The sequence below is a fragment of the Monodelphis domestica genome, chromosome 1 (assembly GCF_027887165.1).
Source record: "Monodelphis domestica isolate mMonDom1 chromosome 1, mMonDom1.pri, whole genome shotgun sequence".
Classification (NCBI taxonomy): Eukaryota; Metazoa; Chordata; class Mammalia; order Didelphimorphia; family Didelphidae; genus Monodelphis; species Monodelphis domestica.
Window position 1 is genome coordinate 99,927,148 of NC_077227.1, and position 16,337 is coordinate 99,943,484.

The 16,337-nt window shown below is 36.3% G+C and overlaps 1 protein-coding gene across 2 annotated transcripts in view; it reads right to left on the bottom strand.

Annotated features, from left to right (window-relative positions):
- Positions 1-15,645: 15,645 nt before the first annotated feature.
- TRUB1 (TruB pseudouridine synthase family member 1) overlaps positions 15,646-16,337 on the bottom strand; it is a 43,184-nt gene continuing 42,492 nt past the window's right edge. Inside the window, exon 8 of one of the 2 annotated variants that reach the window (XM_007478950.3) lies at positions 15,646-16,174. In XM_007478950.3, coding sequence (XP_007479012.1) covers positions 15,918-16,174 — 257 coding nt within the window. In that variant the 3' untranslated portion in view covers positions 15,646-15,917. The remainder of the gene's footprint in view (positions 16,175-16,337) is intronic. The other variant, XR_460334.3, reaches the window with a different exon arrangement.

Genomic DNA, 16,337 nt, shown 5'->3' on the forward strand with positions numbered 1-16,337 from the left:
TTTTTCTTTCTTTTTTTAAGTCTAGGAGTTCTTATCTTGGTTGACAAAAGTGTGCAGGTGCCTGAAAACGAAGAGTGGACCAAGGTAAGTTCTGTTGTTCTTTCCAGTCTAGCATCTTTATGATTCTGTAACACAATGATATGATATAATGAAATAGCTCTGAATTTGGAATTAGAAGAACTAGCTTTGAATCCCAGCCTTGCTACCATCTCCGATGGCATAAATAGAGCCAGAAATTGGTACTGACTTCATAAAGAGAGAGTCCCTCAAATCAGCCACATCTGCTTCAAATAATCTCGGAAGGATGCAATAGAGAATCAACCTTGTTTTGTCAAATTCTATGTATCTACTCTTCAATTTAATAGGAATTTATTGATCATCTACCATAAACAAGGTGCTAAACCTAAAGGGAATTGCACTATCTTACCAGGAATGTTTTCATTATTATAACATACATTCTTTATGATTTTGTTTCTATTTTGTAAATTAGTGGGAGAGGGATAGAGATCAATCATTTATGAAGTACCTACTCTATGCCAGGCACTATGATAATTTCTTAAAATGTCATCTCCTTTGATCTTCACAACACCCTTCTCAACACTCATATCATGGCTGAGGAAACAAGTTATATCCTTGTTTATAGTCTTTCACTGGGGATACAAACTCTTTCGTAGCATCACAGATCTAGATTAGGAAGAGACCCCAGAGGTCATCCAGCCCATCCTTCTTCTACAAATGAGAAAACCAAGGTTCTGAGGTGTATAAATGGAGATTTTGAACCTTTGACTTCATTCTCCAGAAGTCCTTAGTGTTTCCCAAAATCCCCTATAATTTCTCCTGCATCTCCACTTTGGCAGGATCATATTATTGGTATTTGACTGGTGGTAACTCCTCTCACGTCCTTTCTTGGGGGCAACAATCAATCAGCAGTGATGGTGGTGAGTGGGGGTGGCTGAAAATGTCTAACCAGCCATGAGCACCTGTTTTTTTAGTTTATATCCTCTTTATTCCTTGATTGCTAATGATCATTTAATAAACCTCCTAAACTATAATATTTTTATTATTTGAGATTAAATTCTAATTTTTACTGTGGTAGTGGAAAGGCTGGGATTCAAAGCCAGTTCTTCTAATTCCAAATCCAGAGCTATTTCATTAAACACCAGACTGGAAGGAATAAAAGAAGTCACCTTAGTCCACTCTTCATTTTCAGACACCTACACACTTAAGCCAAACACAAAAATGAACGCCTAGGCTTAAAAAAAGAAAGAAAGAAAAGTTCCTGTAGGGCCCCCAGTTCTTAGAAAATAATTATTCGGCTTCCTGGGAAAGGAAGACAGAAAGAAGCTCTGGGCATCTCACTTTTAGAAGGGAAGTAAATAAAAGTGGCAAACCAACTTGGAAAAGCCTTGCTCTCTTTTCAAAGCCAACATGGTCCCTGCTAAATTCCTGCCAAATGCCTTCTGAAAGCCACATGTTATAGCTTTAAAAGTCAACCTTTTTAAGAAAGTTAAAGACTGATGACTAAAGAAGGGAGCTGTGTCTACCAAAATATTCATAACACTTTCCCCACAAAATTAAAGAATTGAAAAGTCTTAAATGGCCATTACCAACCTATATTCTAAAGTAATCGCCATTTTAAGATATATTACAAGTAGCCATTCAGTCTCTGCCTGAAGATTTGCAATGTAGAGAAGTGGGGTAGAGAAGGAACCCCACTCTCCAAATTGAAGGCAACTCATTTCACTTTGGGATATCTCTAATTATTAAAAACTTTTTTATTAACAGCAAGCTTAAATGTTCTTCTTTGCAACTTGCACACATTATTCTGGGGCCAAACAGAATAAGATTAATCTATCTTCCACATAATGGCTCTTAAGATAATTGATCAAGGCTATCATGGGCCAATCACTATTCTTCACTCTGGCTAAACATCCCTAATTTCCCCATATGATCAGTACTCAAAGCCCTTTACCACTCTTATTTCCTTCTTGTGAACTCTCAGCAAATCATTGTCCTTGAACTATGGTACCCAGAGTCAAAAGAAGTAGCTCCAGATGAGAGTAGAGGGGAAAGAAATTATTTCATTCATAGAAGAGATCCCTCTCTTAATACAGCTCAAGATCACATTGCTATGGAAAACCTGTCTACACTCTATCACATTTCTTCCAATTGCCCCTTCTACTATCTCCAAGCCGCTCATAAGCCTTCATTGTCTGCATGCCCACTGTTCGATTCATTAATGTTTATAATCAATGACCATGTGTTCCCTATCCTTAAAAAAAACACCACTTGATCCCATCATTTATCCCATATCTTTTCTCCTTTTTGTGATTAAACTCCTTCAGAAAGCCATCTTCAACTGGTGTTCTCTTCTCTCACTCATTCTAGCATCTAACTTTATCATCCAGCTGAAGCAGCTCTTTCCAAAGTTACCAGTGATGGATCTTTTAGTTACCAAATCTAATGGTCTTTTCTTCAGTCCTCATCATCTTGAGCTCTCAGCCTTTGACACTTAATCAGTGTCTTCCCAGTTCTCTTGCCTTGCTGGGTTTTTGTGACCCTCTCTCAGGACTTCTACCTGCTTAACTACTTCTCTGGATCCTTTGCTGTATCTTCAACTAACTTACTTCTCCTAACTGTGGGTATTCCCTAAGGGTCTTTCCTGAACCCTCTCCTCTTTTCCTTCCATATTATCCTTCCATTTTGTTGATCTTAATAGCTCCGGTGTGTTCAGTTATCATCTCTATAGAGCTGCATCCCAGATCTACATTATCTAGCTCTAACTTCTCTCCTGAATTCATTTCTTGCACTTATAGCTGTCTCTTGTAGATCTCCAGTGGGATGTCCCGTAAAATTCTTAAGTCCAGAATTGCATTCTAATAGGAGCCAACACAAATGGAAAAGTGGCAGCCAGTTTGAAAATTAAGTTAAGTTGAGCCAGTAGACTGGCCGCCCCTTTCACATAACAATGACAATATTGATTTGATTATGGTTCTAGAATTAGGGGACAAGAGAAGCTGGTCTTAGAGGAGAAAGAAAAGGGGATGAGCGTTGGCTATGGGAGAGGTGGGGGGGGAGGGAAAAAATGATTTTTGTTTCCAATTAATAATGTTTGGAAATGACCAAATAAAATAATGTTTAAAAAAAAAGAAAAGAAAGGGGGATGAGTTAAGGGTGGAGAGCATGAGGCAAGGCAATTGGCAAGAAAATGGTCAGAGAGGAAAGTGAAACTTTGCTGGGAACAGCCTAGACATAAGCTACCTGAGGCATTCACCAATCAGAACAGCAAGAGCAGGAGTTCTGACACTGAGGATTCTAGGCTATGGACTCTAGTCCAGGAAGCAAAAAGATGGATGGTGAGTAAAGTACTTCAGCCTTGCACAGTAGTAGTTACACCATAGGCTCCCCTTGGGGACTTGCCCTTTCCCCTTCCCCTAGCTAAATGAATTTGACCCAGGTGCTAGAATTCTAGATTCATTTCAGATAAAGCTCTCCCCCTCAGATCTCTCCAAGAATTTTCTATTCTGTGAATTTTAAAAATTAATATTCCAAGTATTATATTTATAAGATTTATTAATAATAAAACTTGAAGTAAAGGAAAATAAAAGGCTAGAGAAACAGAGAGAGCTCACCAACCTCACAGGTGAAAAAAAGAGCAAGGAAGGCATTTCCCACAGCTTAAAAACAACAATGTAATGTAGCTAACATGAATTAAGGGGAAAGGATTCTTGAGACAAGAAAGGAATTCTGGGAGATGGAGTCCAAAGGTCTAAGATTTTCCAATTGCACATCTCCCTGTGATCCTTTGGGAAACCAGTCTCCCCAAAGGGATCATGGAAACCTAACTAACTTATAACTTTAACTAGAGATATATACAAATATCACAGTTTTTAAAGGGAAATTACAATAATTTGGGGATAAGAGGAAAATAAAAGAGAAAAAAGAACAGAACCAGTATTAGGTACATTGATTAAAAAGCCAATTAGAGGGCAGTCCCTTTGGAATAAGAGTGTACATTCAAAATAAATGCATTCAACCCCCACAAAGTTCAATTTCACCATTTCTCAAAGTTCACTCTGGATCTTCTGGTGCAGCGTATGGTCTATGTAGACATCTTTGTGGCGCCTTCTCCATAAGGTTCACCTTTTGCATTCTGGGAGATGGAGTCCAAAGGTCCAAGATTTTTCCAATTACACAATTCTCTATTGAACTTACTGCCACATTTTTAAAAATTTGCTTGTCTTCTCCCTGCTGCCAGACTCCTACTTTGGGAGTGGGTGTTGCATCCTTCTTAACCTTTCACTAGTGCCTAGTACATTGTCATGCACAGAATAAGAGACCAATAAATGTTGGTGGGTGTATTGTATTATCTAGTATGATACTGCCCCTTAAGGGATGTATCAAATTGCAGTCAGAGGGAGACTGCTCTGCCTTTTTAAGAAAGTCATCCATTCAATCCAGGGTCATTGACCCAAGTGTTCTTGCATTTCAGGGAAGCTAACCCTGACAGACTTTATTAAATAGCTAATATTTAACAAGCTATTACTAATTACAGTACTACACCAGTGTAACACTACATTTTTAAGTATTCAGTCTTCTAACAGTAGATAGCCACTGTCATAAGCAGTCATACTATTTGGCTAACTCATAATATGGTTTCAAGACTGGACCTGTGGTTAGAAGACCTGGGTTTGAGTCCTGACCTAAATATTTAGCCAAGTGTATGCCCTTGAACAAAAAGCACTTTAGAAACTGAATTTAAGTTTCCTAGCTAAAATAATAATAGTTGAATGTTGATAGTGGAGAGAAAACTGGATTTAGAGTAAAAATCACTGGATTTGAATTCTAATTGCTATTTATTTAATGTAATGAGCAAGTCATTTAACCCCTCTGGCCTCAGTTTCTTAATCTGTAAAGTGGGTAGACTGGATAAAGTGCCAGATTTACTATCAGAGGGCCTATGTTCAAATCCTAATTCATTTAGTATTCATATGACTTTAGGCAATTCATTTAACCTCCCTGGTCATCAATGCCCTCATTGGTAAAATTGGGGGGGGGGGGGGGGAAGGGTGGTTTGGACTAGATGCTGATCTCTAAGGTCCTTTCTAACACTCACTTTCTAGCATCATTCAGAACTGTTCCACTTACTTTCTTGCAAGAAGGTTCCATTCTTTCCCTCCCCTACACCTTTCCAGTTCTTTATATTTTGTCTTCACCTAGTAAAATGTAAATTCCTTGAGGATAGGGATCATCCTGTTTGATTTTGTTGTATCCCCAGTGCTTAGCATAGTGCCTGGAATTTAGTAAGTCCTTAATAAATTCTTTATCTACCTAAATCCCTAAATCTGATGACAGTATAAAGAAATAATCTCAAAACATTTTTAGCTCTAAAATCCTATATTAGTATAAAAGTTTATTTGTTACTAATTGTTTCATTTAATCTTCATTACCTTTAATGATAATTATTAATATTCTGCCTCTTCCTTGTCCCTTTCCCACTTAGATCCAGTAAGTCACTACATCGTTGATTCTTTTTAAAAACTGTTACTCACATTCATCTCTTTCCAGTGGTATCCTTACTCTCTTACTTTAGGGTTTTATCACCTCATGCTAAAACAATTTCATAATCTCTTGCATCTAGTTGCTCCCTACATTAATCTGTCTGAATATCACTTCTAGATTATGCTTTCTAAAATACCACTTCCATCATTTTGCTACATTTAAGAAAAAAGCATTTATTGTTTACAAAGTAAAGTCCAAAATCCCCAAACTAGCATCTAAGGCTCTCTATGATCTAAACTAGACCTAAAGTTCCAACCTTACCTTCCACACTTTTCCTACTTAAACTAATGGTTCCTTGAACAATTTTTGCACATTCTTGCCTCTATTCCTTAACAGCTTTTACCTGTTACTCCTACCTAAATAGAATATTCTCCCCATTACACAATTTCTGTATGTAATTTAAAACCTAACTCATGTTCCTCCTCTATCCTGTCCTTTTCTTGATATGACATATCTCATATGACATAGTGTCTAATTCATTTGGGCAATAATACACAACTTTGAATTGGTGGTTATCATTGTATGTGTATAGGCATGTTGTTAATTCACTTGTTTTAATTATGTCCAACTCTTCATGATTGCATTTGGGGTTGTCCTGGCAAAGATACTGAAATAGTTTACCATTTCCTTCTTGCCATTATTTCTTACAGATGAGGAACCGAGGCAAACAGGGATAAGTGACTTGCCCAGTCACACAGCTAGTAAGTGTCTGACACCAGATTTGAACTCGGGAAGATGAGTCTTCCTAACTCCAGGACCAGCACTCTATCCTCTGTGCTACTTACCTGTCCTGATTGTAGTTACATATATGGTGTCCCCAATTATAATGTCAGAACCCATTTCATTTTACTATACCTAGAAAGATTTGTACTTTGTAACCATCTGATTGCCATTTTCTGAATTTGAAGTATCATATTATAATCTGAATGTATATCTGAAGAAAACTATTCTTTATTTTCAAGAGATATGAGAATGATAAGAACTTTGACTATCTGGAAGCCAATCTTGACTCTACTAATACTTTGCTCAGAGACTCTGTAGCTTGAATTTCCATTTATTTTTAGAAGCTTCTACATTTATTAGTTTGGCAGCAGCATTTTCATAGCCCAAAACACTAAATTTACTTGACTAGTTCAAATGAATCAGTTGAGTTTAACTACTTACTATAACTACTCTTTTTGAATGAAATAACTTCGATGAAAGGAGTTTACCTGACATTCTTACCCAAGGTACAGACAAGAGAATTCAGAGAAAGAACTGTGGGAGCAGAAATGCGGAAGAAAAACATATGATTGAGCACATGGTTTGATCATATGATTGATCACATGGTTCCATCGGAATATGATTGGGAATGTAGACTCTAGATGATCACTCTATTGCAAATAGTAATATGGAAATAGGTGTTGAACAATGATACATGTAAAACCCAGTGGAATTGCTCTTTGGCTCCGGGAGGGGAGAACATGAATCACGAAACCACTGGAAAATATTCTAAATTCATTCATAAATTAATATAAAAATGAAAAAAAAAAGAGAGAATTCAGAGACTGGAGTCAGGACGGCCTGAGTTTGAATCTTCCCTCAGACAGTTACTAGCTGTGTGATGGCTCAATGCCTATTTCTTCATCTTCAAAATGGAGATAACGATAGCACCTGCTTCACAGGATTGTACAGATCAAAGAGTTAATGTAGACAGGGCTCTCTGCCAACCCTTAAGTGCTCTACAAATGGGAGCTCTTCTTATCGTGATGACATCGGAATAGCGATGCTCCCGGGTTTTCTAGTGGAAAGCTTCTGCTGCAACTTCTTTTCAGGATACTCGGTGCTCGGTGCTCGGGGGAGACAGAGGGATTTGGAAAGAAGAGCAGAAAGAACATGGCTGTGAACGTGCGCCTTCCCTCTCTGGGGCCGGGGCACCGTCGGCAGGCATCTCTCCAGCGCTGCAAAGCCTGCTGAGCCAGAGCGATCAATGATGATCAGTGCGGTATGAGGAGCCAGCGTGCCCCAGCAGCCGCTGCCAGCTTCCCTAGCCACTTCCGTCAACGATTGACCTATTATTCCCCTTTCCTGCTGCGCTGGCAGACCAGCAAGCTTCTAAAGCGGGGAGGGAATTGCCTGGTTCCCACTCTGGTGCATGCCATGCGGAAGCAGAGGTAGGGGGAGATCAGGCTCTAGCCTAGGGGCGGATGAGATCATATTGGACTGAAATGAAAGCATTACATTATCTTTGTTGGATGCTTTTTGATATACCGCACTTCCCCTAATCTAATTAAATTGTGTCACTTTATTATGATAGGAAGTCTAAGTTAGTTTCAAAAGCTGAATCTAATTAGGAGTTTCCATGAGGAGGGACTGAACCAAGAGAATAAAACCGACTCACATCCAGGGCAATTACGCTTAACCTGCTACATTGGAAAATCCTGGACTTAAAAAGACACTTTTAGTTGTCACTTTTAGTTATTTCAAATGGCATTTAGGAGTTAGTGATTTTTGGAGGATGTAATGTAGAAATTAAAATATGGTTTATCATAATTAGCTTTCTGGTTAACAAGGCAAACCAGGACTGCTAAAATGACAAAACTTAGTCACTTCAGGATAGCCACAGGGAAGTATGGCCACAGGCTCTAGGGACATAAAACTCAGAACTATCTACAATGCTGTTCTTTTGAAAATGAAGTGTTGGGACAGTTAGGTGGCACCGTGGTGGAGTCAGGAGGACCTGGGTTCAAATCGAGCTGGGTGACCCTGGGCAATTCCCTTAGCCCCATTTGCCTGACCCTTGCCCTTTTGTCTTAAAAGTTGTTAATAAGGCAGAAATAAGGGTTTAAAAAGAAAAGAAATTGAAGTTTAAAAATTCTGGCTTTCTATTCCTCCTCATACTGTTATGAGTCAGATTGCTTGCTTCATTTTGAAACTGAACAATTCACCAAAGACAAGCACAACCTTTAAATGCCCCAAATTTAATCTGCCCCAAATTGTTGACTATTGATTTGACTACAAGACAAAAGCATGCCTGAAATACCACCCCTTTGACTCATTAGTGCTCCATCTGGTTCAAAATATACTTATATAAAGAGAAAATCCAAGAATATACACAATCCTCACTAATTGAGACAAATGAGTGTGACATGGAATCGTGAAAAAAAAATCTAAATTGGAAAACAAGTGTTGGAGAAATAAAAATGTAATTTATGCCAACTACAATTAGACTAACGAACTAGTGTCCAAAATTCTTAGAAACTAGTGAATAAGTTGGAATGATGTCGTTGGCATGCTAGTATATAAATGGAGACTTTTTAAGTCTTTAAGAAGGGTTATTTTCTTAGGCATCTTGAATACGCCCCCTCCAGGTCTCACGGCATTAGATCTCTATAGCATAATCACAAGAAAACTTCACTTGACTCTGGGATCACAGACCTGGCCAAGAGATTACTCAGGGAGGACATATTCGTCTTTAAATACTTGAAAACTGTCCCAACGGAGGATTTACACTTGGCCCCAGAACTAGGAACATTGGATTGAAATCACAAGGAGGCAACTTTAGGCTTGATGTCAGGAACAGGTTCCTAACAATTAAGTCTCCTAAAAGTGGAATGAGATGATGCCTCAAGAGGTAGTAGGTTCCCATCCAAAGAAAGTCTTGGTGAAGAGGCTATGTGGTGGAGGTTCCTTTGGCATTGGAGCTGAATTACTTGGCTGTTCTGATCTTTTCTAACTCTCAAATTAGAAGGATCTAATTAGACCAATATTTGTTTTCTTAGGAATAGATGCAACTGCTAGCATAGATGTTGATGGATCAGGGCAAATTCTTCAAATTGGGGGGGGGGTGATTTTATTTGGTCAAATTTAGACCATATCCTAGGTTCAAATCTGGCCTTGGACACTTCCCAGCTGGGTGACCCTGGACAAGTCACTTGACCCCCATTGCCTAGCCCTTACCATTCTTCTGCCTTGGAGCCAACACATAGTAGTGATTCTAAGAAGGAAGGTAAGGGTTTAAAAAAAATTTTTTTTAGAAAGTATCTTTGTAGTAGAAGCCTGAAAATTTAATAGACAATAATGAGTAGAGGGCAGGGCTATGTTATGATACTTAGATATTGAAAGGACAATTCAAATTTAGCAACTACCTTTTTTAAAATACCACCAGAAAAACATCCCAACCCAAGGGTATTACCATAAGGAAGGTACATAAGCCATGCAAAGGAAGGGAGCTCAACGGCAATGTGCCAGGGAGTAATAGAATAGATGAGGAATTTGAGAGTTCAGAAGCCAATTTTCCTGACTTTTTCCATCTCATTAAAAAAAATATTTATTAAGTATCTAATACGTTCAAGCATTATGGTAGCTGCCAGAAGATACAGAAATGAAATAAAAACAGATGAGTAAGAAAACCACTACATGGTCACTGGACTCAGAAACTGGGTATTTGTTTCCCCTGTTCTCTTTTCCTTTATCTTAGAGAAGCAGTTTGGGTGGAATCATGAATTTGGTGTCTTTGTGAAGACATCTTTGTGACCAATTAGGGCAAGTTCGTATAAAGCATTAGCCATTTCTCTGTGATATTCAACAACCCAAATGGAGAATAAAAACTTCAGTTCAAAGGTAGTCTGGTTAGAAAACTTGGCCTAGTTTGTCAGGATAGGCCTATACCAAGAAACAGTAAAACTTTAACCCAGCTTTCTCTTAAAGTAACTTGGCATAACTTAGAATACACTTTATATTTATTTAGCCTCCCCACCAACCCACCCAGAGGGAGAACTCCTTAAAGACAAAGGCAATTATGTTTTTGTATCCCCAGCACTTGGTACATAATAGATAGTAATAAATGTTAGTTAAATCGAGTTTTGTTGACACTCTAAATCAGGGAAGTGTAAATGATTTAAATTCTACCTTATGATCAATCTGAAACATAATAAATGAAGATGCACTAGCTTTTTATAATTCTCAAAGCAAACAGAAAAACACTTTAGTGCCCAAATAAAATTATGTCGAATTTTCCCTTTTATAACACATTTTGGGAAATCTTTTCTATCAGGAACACTTCAATATCTTTTTTAAGATATCAGAACCTAATCTTAATGATTGGGGGGAAAAAATCCTTTGATGGGGAGGGGGGGAGGATGGAAAAGAAACATTGGTAGTCATTACTAGATTGAAATCAGGGGGATTCCTGGCATGGTATACCCAGGAAAGCATGTGAAAAACTGATTCCTCCCTGTGGACAAGATGAAGATTCAGTGGTACCTTGATACATGAGTGCCTCGAGTCACAAGAAATTTAGATATGAGCAGTCAAGATCCAGCTTTTGCTTTAAGGCACAGGAGACCATTGAATCAGTAACTTTCGCCCCTGGGAGGAGCCCGAGGTGGATGAGGTAATCAGTACAAGAGATTAAGGAAAAGTTGAGGATTTGGGAAAAAATTAAAGTTTATTGAAAAGACACAACCAGAAAAAGTTGCAACAGGCCCTGCGTTTGGACTTGTTATGACATGTGTTTTACACATTATTGAAACATTCTGAAAGGGTGGAAGAAACAAACTTCCATGGAAAGGTTTTTGTTGAAACAGCCTGAAAGTAAAATGGAGGAAAGTGTAGCAAAACAGCTAAAATTCAATGAAGAAAGTGAAAATTACTTAGAAGTAAAAAAATAGCCATTAAGTTTAGCAATAGTTACATATCATAAGTAATAGTAAGGTTGATTGTGCAGAGCACAAAATGAAAACCTCCACCAGCAGCTTCATCCGACCTGGAAGGTAAATGACATTTCCTAAGCAAGTTTATTCCTTTACATTCTTTCTTATTATTGATATTTATTTGTAACATATATTTTCATATTTAAAAGCACATAAAACAAAAAACTCATGTGTTTGGGGGCCATAATGGATTAATTGCATTTCCATTCATTTAAATGGGGAAATTCAATTTGACACAGGAGCAAATTGAGTTACGAGCTTGCCATAGAACGAATTAAACTCGTGTGTCTCAAGGTACCACTAATGTGAAATGGTAATTTTAGATTCAGGAATTGGTTGAAGTAGACCCAAAAGAGTGTATCTTTATAAATTCAGAAGGAAGTCTCTAGCTACAGGCAAGGATAGGAGGCTGATAAAAACACCACTAGAGGAGTACCTATGGATAGGATGTTTATTAAATTTGTGTGGCACAAGCTGGAAGAATCTTTAATAGTTGAATGACAGATCTGGGATCCAAAGAGCCGGATGATCTCGGACCATGCAACCAAGCCTAGTTAAGACGGAACTTAATAGGATAAATGTAAAGACCTATACTTTGGTTCACATTAAAAGGAGCCGAGAGCTTCGGTGGACTTTTATAAAAGCTCAACATGAACTAATTGAGGCCTGGCAGCCAAAAAGACCAAGACCACAATTCTCTAGATATGATCACCGGTGATCTCGGGTCTTTTGGCTTCAAATCCAATGTTCTCTGTAATACACCATGTTGGACATGATGTAGGGAATCCAAAGGATGGTAACCAAGAAAATGAGAATTGAAACTATAAAAGATGCTTTAAGAAACTAAGAATCTGATAAATCTGGAAAAGACTGATGAAGGAAAGGTTTGAGAAGGAAACACAATCATCTTCAAGTATTTGAAAGGCTTTAATTTGAAAGGTTGGGCCTGTATGATCATAAAGAGCTCTTGGCTCCTGGAAATAGAACTATGAAAAAACAGGAGTCGTTTGCACAGGGAGATTTCAGGTTAACAAAAGGAAAACCTCAACAAAGAATTGTCTAAAAATGGAATGTGAATTCCATTTCACGTGAATGCTGGAAAGCTATTTAAAGTGAACGTTCAGAATTTTGTAGCTGGTAGTCCTAGTCACAATATGGTAACCAAATTACCTCTGAGATCCTTTTTTCAACTTTAAGCCTACAAATTTCTGGGCAAGTCACTTAACCCCATTACCTAGCCCTTGTTGCTCTTCTTAGAATGTGTATCAGGATTTAAAGGTAAGCGGAGGGGAGCAGCTAGGTGTAGCACAGTGGAGATGATACCTAGGTTCAAATCTGGCATCAGATATTTCCTAGCTCTAGACCTGACTCTAGACCCAAATCACTTAACCTCCAACTGCTTAGCTCTTGATGTTGTTGTCTTAGAATTACTTAGAAATACTAAGAAGATAAGGGTTTTTTTTTTTAATATATGAATTTAAAATAAATACAAAAGACTCCCTTACCATTTTTTTCAGGATAAATGTAAAATCTTTTCCTTAAAGGAAGACTGGAAAGAATGTAGTTAAAATATAAATAATAGAAACATAGACACGAGACTCTAGAACTACTAAATTAGGCAGTTCATTCTCACAATTTAATCAGAACACAAAACAACTGTCATTTTGAACACTGAAATTTATAAAAGTGAAATGCTCAATTCCTGTCACCTAAATATTAGGGGGAGAAATAATTTAAAGTCAGTCATTGCATGAATTAATACTATCAACTCTCATGGAAATGTATACTTCCACTAGTTTTTACTTACAAGTTGTAGGGTATTAAATTTGGTTAAATTCAAATTAGAAATTTTTAATTTGTAGTTCAAAAATTATTTTGCTATTATAGTATCATTAAAACCATTTCTTGTTAATCTTGTGACACTGTTGTAAAAATTTATTAACTCTGATCAATGTAATAAACCAAGATTTCAGAGGACTAACAGTAAAGAATACTACTTGCTAAGAAAAAGAAGCTAAGATTAAATATGTAGAATGAAGCATTTTTTCATAACATGAAAAAAAATTTTTTTACTATGCAAACCTGTTTAAAAGGGTTTGTCAATTCTGAGGTACCACCTCAATACCTATCAGATTGACCAATATGATAAAAAAGGAAAATGACAAATGTTGGGAGGGTTAACTCAAACCATTCCAGAGAGCAATATGGAAGGAACTATGCCTCAAGGGCTCTAAAACGGTATATACTATTTGACCTAGCAAAACCACAACCAGGTCTCTATACCAAAGAAAAATTTTTTAAAAGGGGAAAAGGATCTTTTTGAATGCAAATAATTATAGCGGCTCTTTTGTGGGTGGTAAAGAATTGTAAATTGAGGGGATGTCCAACTGAACAAGTTGTGGCATATGACTGTAATAAAATACAATTGTGTTATAAAAAATAACAGGCAGGATGAACTCAGAAAAACCTGGAAAGACTTGCATGAACTCTTGCAACATGAATAAGAACAGGAGGAACACTGTACACAATAACAATAACATTATACAACGAACAGTTGTGACTTAGATATTCTCAGCAATACAGTGATCAAAGAATGTCCCAAAAGACTCATGATAAAAATTGTTATCCACCAGAGAAAAAATTGATGGGGTCTGAATGCAGACTGAAACATACTATATGTTACTTCATTCTTTTTTAGTTTTAAAGTTCTCTTTCACAAAATGACTAATATGGAAGAACTTTTTTTACATGATTGCATATGTAAAATCTATACTGGAGTGCTTACCTTCTCAGGGAGAGAGGAAGGGGAGAGAGAGAAAGAATCTGGAACTTGTTAATTTTTTTTTAAATTGGAAAAATTGTTTTTACATGTAATTGGTGGAAAATAAAATATTACAAAAATAGAAATAAATAAAAAGGATTTGTTTCCCCAGTGGAGATAGGAAGAAAAAAATGAATGTTTAATTCTAAAAATTAATAAAAAACTGATTACACATGGGTTTACATTATACTCTATATACTATAATATTAGAGGTTCAAATAACTATAATCAAAATTAACTAAAATTAATGTATATTCTCTATTTTTAATGTAGAATTATAATTAAACATGTTTTAGAGGTTAAAACAACTTAAAATTATTATTTCAAGAAACTTTTAATGGTCTTGCTTTTGAACTATAAGAACATATAACAAGAGACTATATTAAAAGCAGAATTGTACATTATAATTTCCTAGAAATTAAAAAATGAAGCCCCTAGTAGCATCTATAAACTCAAATATTTGTGAATGACTATACTTTCTAAATGATGTAGCTTAAGTGGCATAGAAAGTTGAATTTCTCAGTAGAACCCAAAGAAAAAAGCATAATAATCAAGGCAGATCATTTAGAGAAGAAGCATACCTGGAAATTTAATGAAGCCACCTTGGTCAAAACCAGTAAGTATCACCTGAAGCAATGACAGATAGAAGCAAAAAAAAAAAGGCATAGGTAGAAATAAAATTTTGTTTTGAGAAAGATAAATACCTTAGCAAAAAAAAAGAAAATAAAAAAAGACTAATCTTCCCTATTCCCCACTCCCAATATAAAAGGAAAATATGATGGGCATATTACATTAGGTAATGAATTAGAAGAGGTCAAAAGGCTATAGCACTGCTGACCCAACTATTAACACAAAAGGGTCCATTTGCTATCTACCAATTCATAAGCCTTAATTACTTTATCCTTTATTTGGAATAATCATGAGATAAGTATAAAGAGTAAATTATCAACTTTACCAAATTAGTGGGAGCAGTAGGTAATGATAATTGGAATCATTTATAGATCTTTATTGCAACTAAATGGTTCGCAGATTAACAAATATATTATTAAAGGTAGATGTAGTCTGGTCTAAACAATGTTTTTTTAATTTTATGTTCACAAAGCAACTGAGTTACATAAAGGATCATTTTAAGCTCTATTTAAAAAATAATCAGTGGGGGGCAGTGAAGTAGTTCAGTAGATTGAGAGACAGGCCCATAGATAAAAGGTCCTGGGTCCAAATCTGACCTCAGATACCTCCTAGCTGTGTGACTCTGGACAAGTCATTTAACCCCAATTGTCTACCTCTTACTACTTCTCTGCTTTAGAACCAATACACTGTATTGATTCTAAGAGGGAAGGTAAGGATTAAAATTAAAATATTATAATAATTCAGCATGATGCTGTCCTAAGTGGATTATCATTAACATTTCTCTGTGTAGTCCAATAAATAAAATTATACACTCTGAATTTCAGAGAACAAAATAAATTACAACCCCAATTTTGTTTTCATTAGATTAGAAAATACATTTTAACTTATTTACTGGTATAATGATGAGTGACTAAATTTAGAAAATTAAATTTTCTGAAATTTTGATTTAAAATTTTTATTGTCAATATGGTAACACAAAAACATTCTAAAAGTTCCTTTAGAATACAGCAAAGAATTTAGAGTACTGACAAACCCATTTATAATACAATGTATTAGATGAATAGCATGTTGTAGAAATAAGAAATTATGGACTTTTTCTCCATGCAGAGAGAAAATTCTTTCTTTCTTTTTTTTTTCACAATGCAGCTTGTCATTTTGCACACAAAAGATTATAAATTCAACTAGGAAAACATAACAATCCCAGTCCAATTTTAAGATGTTCCAATCACTCCATCTTTTTCCTTAACCTGACTTGTTTTATCTTCAGAGCTCACAGCTTGTACTTTAGAATCTTCAGTTTTTAATTTTTTAACAGAAGGTTCTACTGAGAGAAGAGGCATGCAATGCTCTAAGGATTGTGCTATTCCATCAATTGTCCATTTGTCTTCTCGAAGGGCATGCTCCTCTAGTGTAAATGGTCCCTGTTTAGTTCGGGTCAGTTCTTGCACAGTGGCACAGGAAGAAAGTTCTAAAGGGATAAAACAACCCATAAGACAAGTTTTTATTTTACATTTTATAATGCTTTACATAAGATAAAGATGTAAATCACACATATATGTATCTAACTTAAAAATTTTAATGGAATAATCCAGAAGAACAAATGACAACAAAGACAACTGGGATTAAAAATA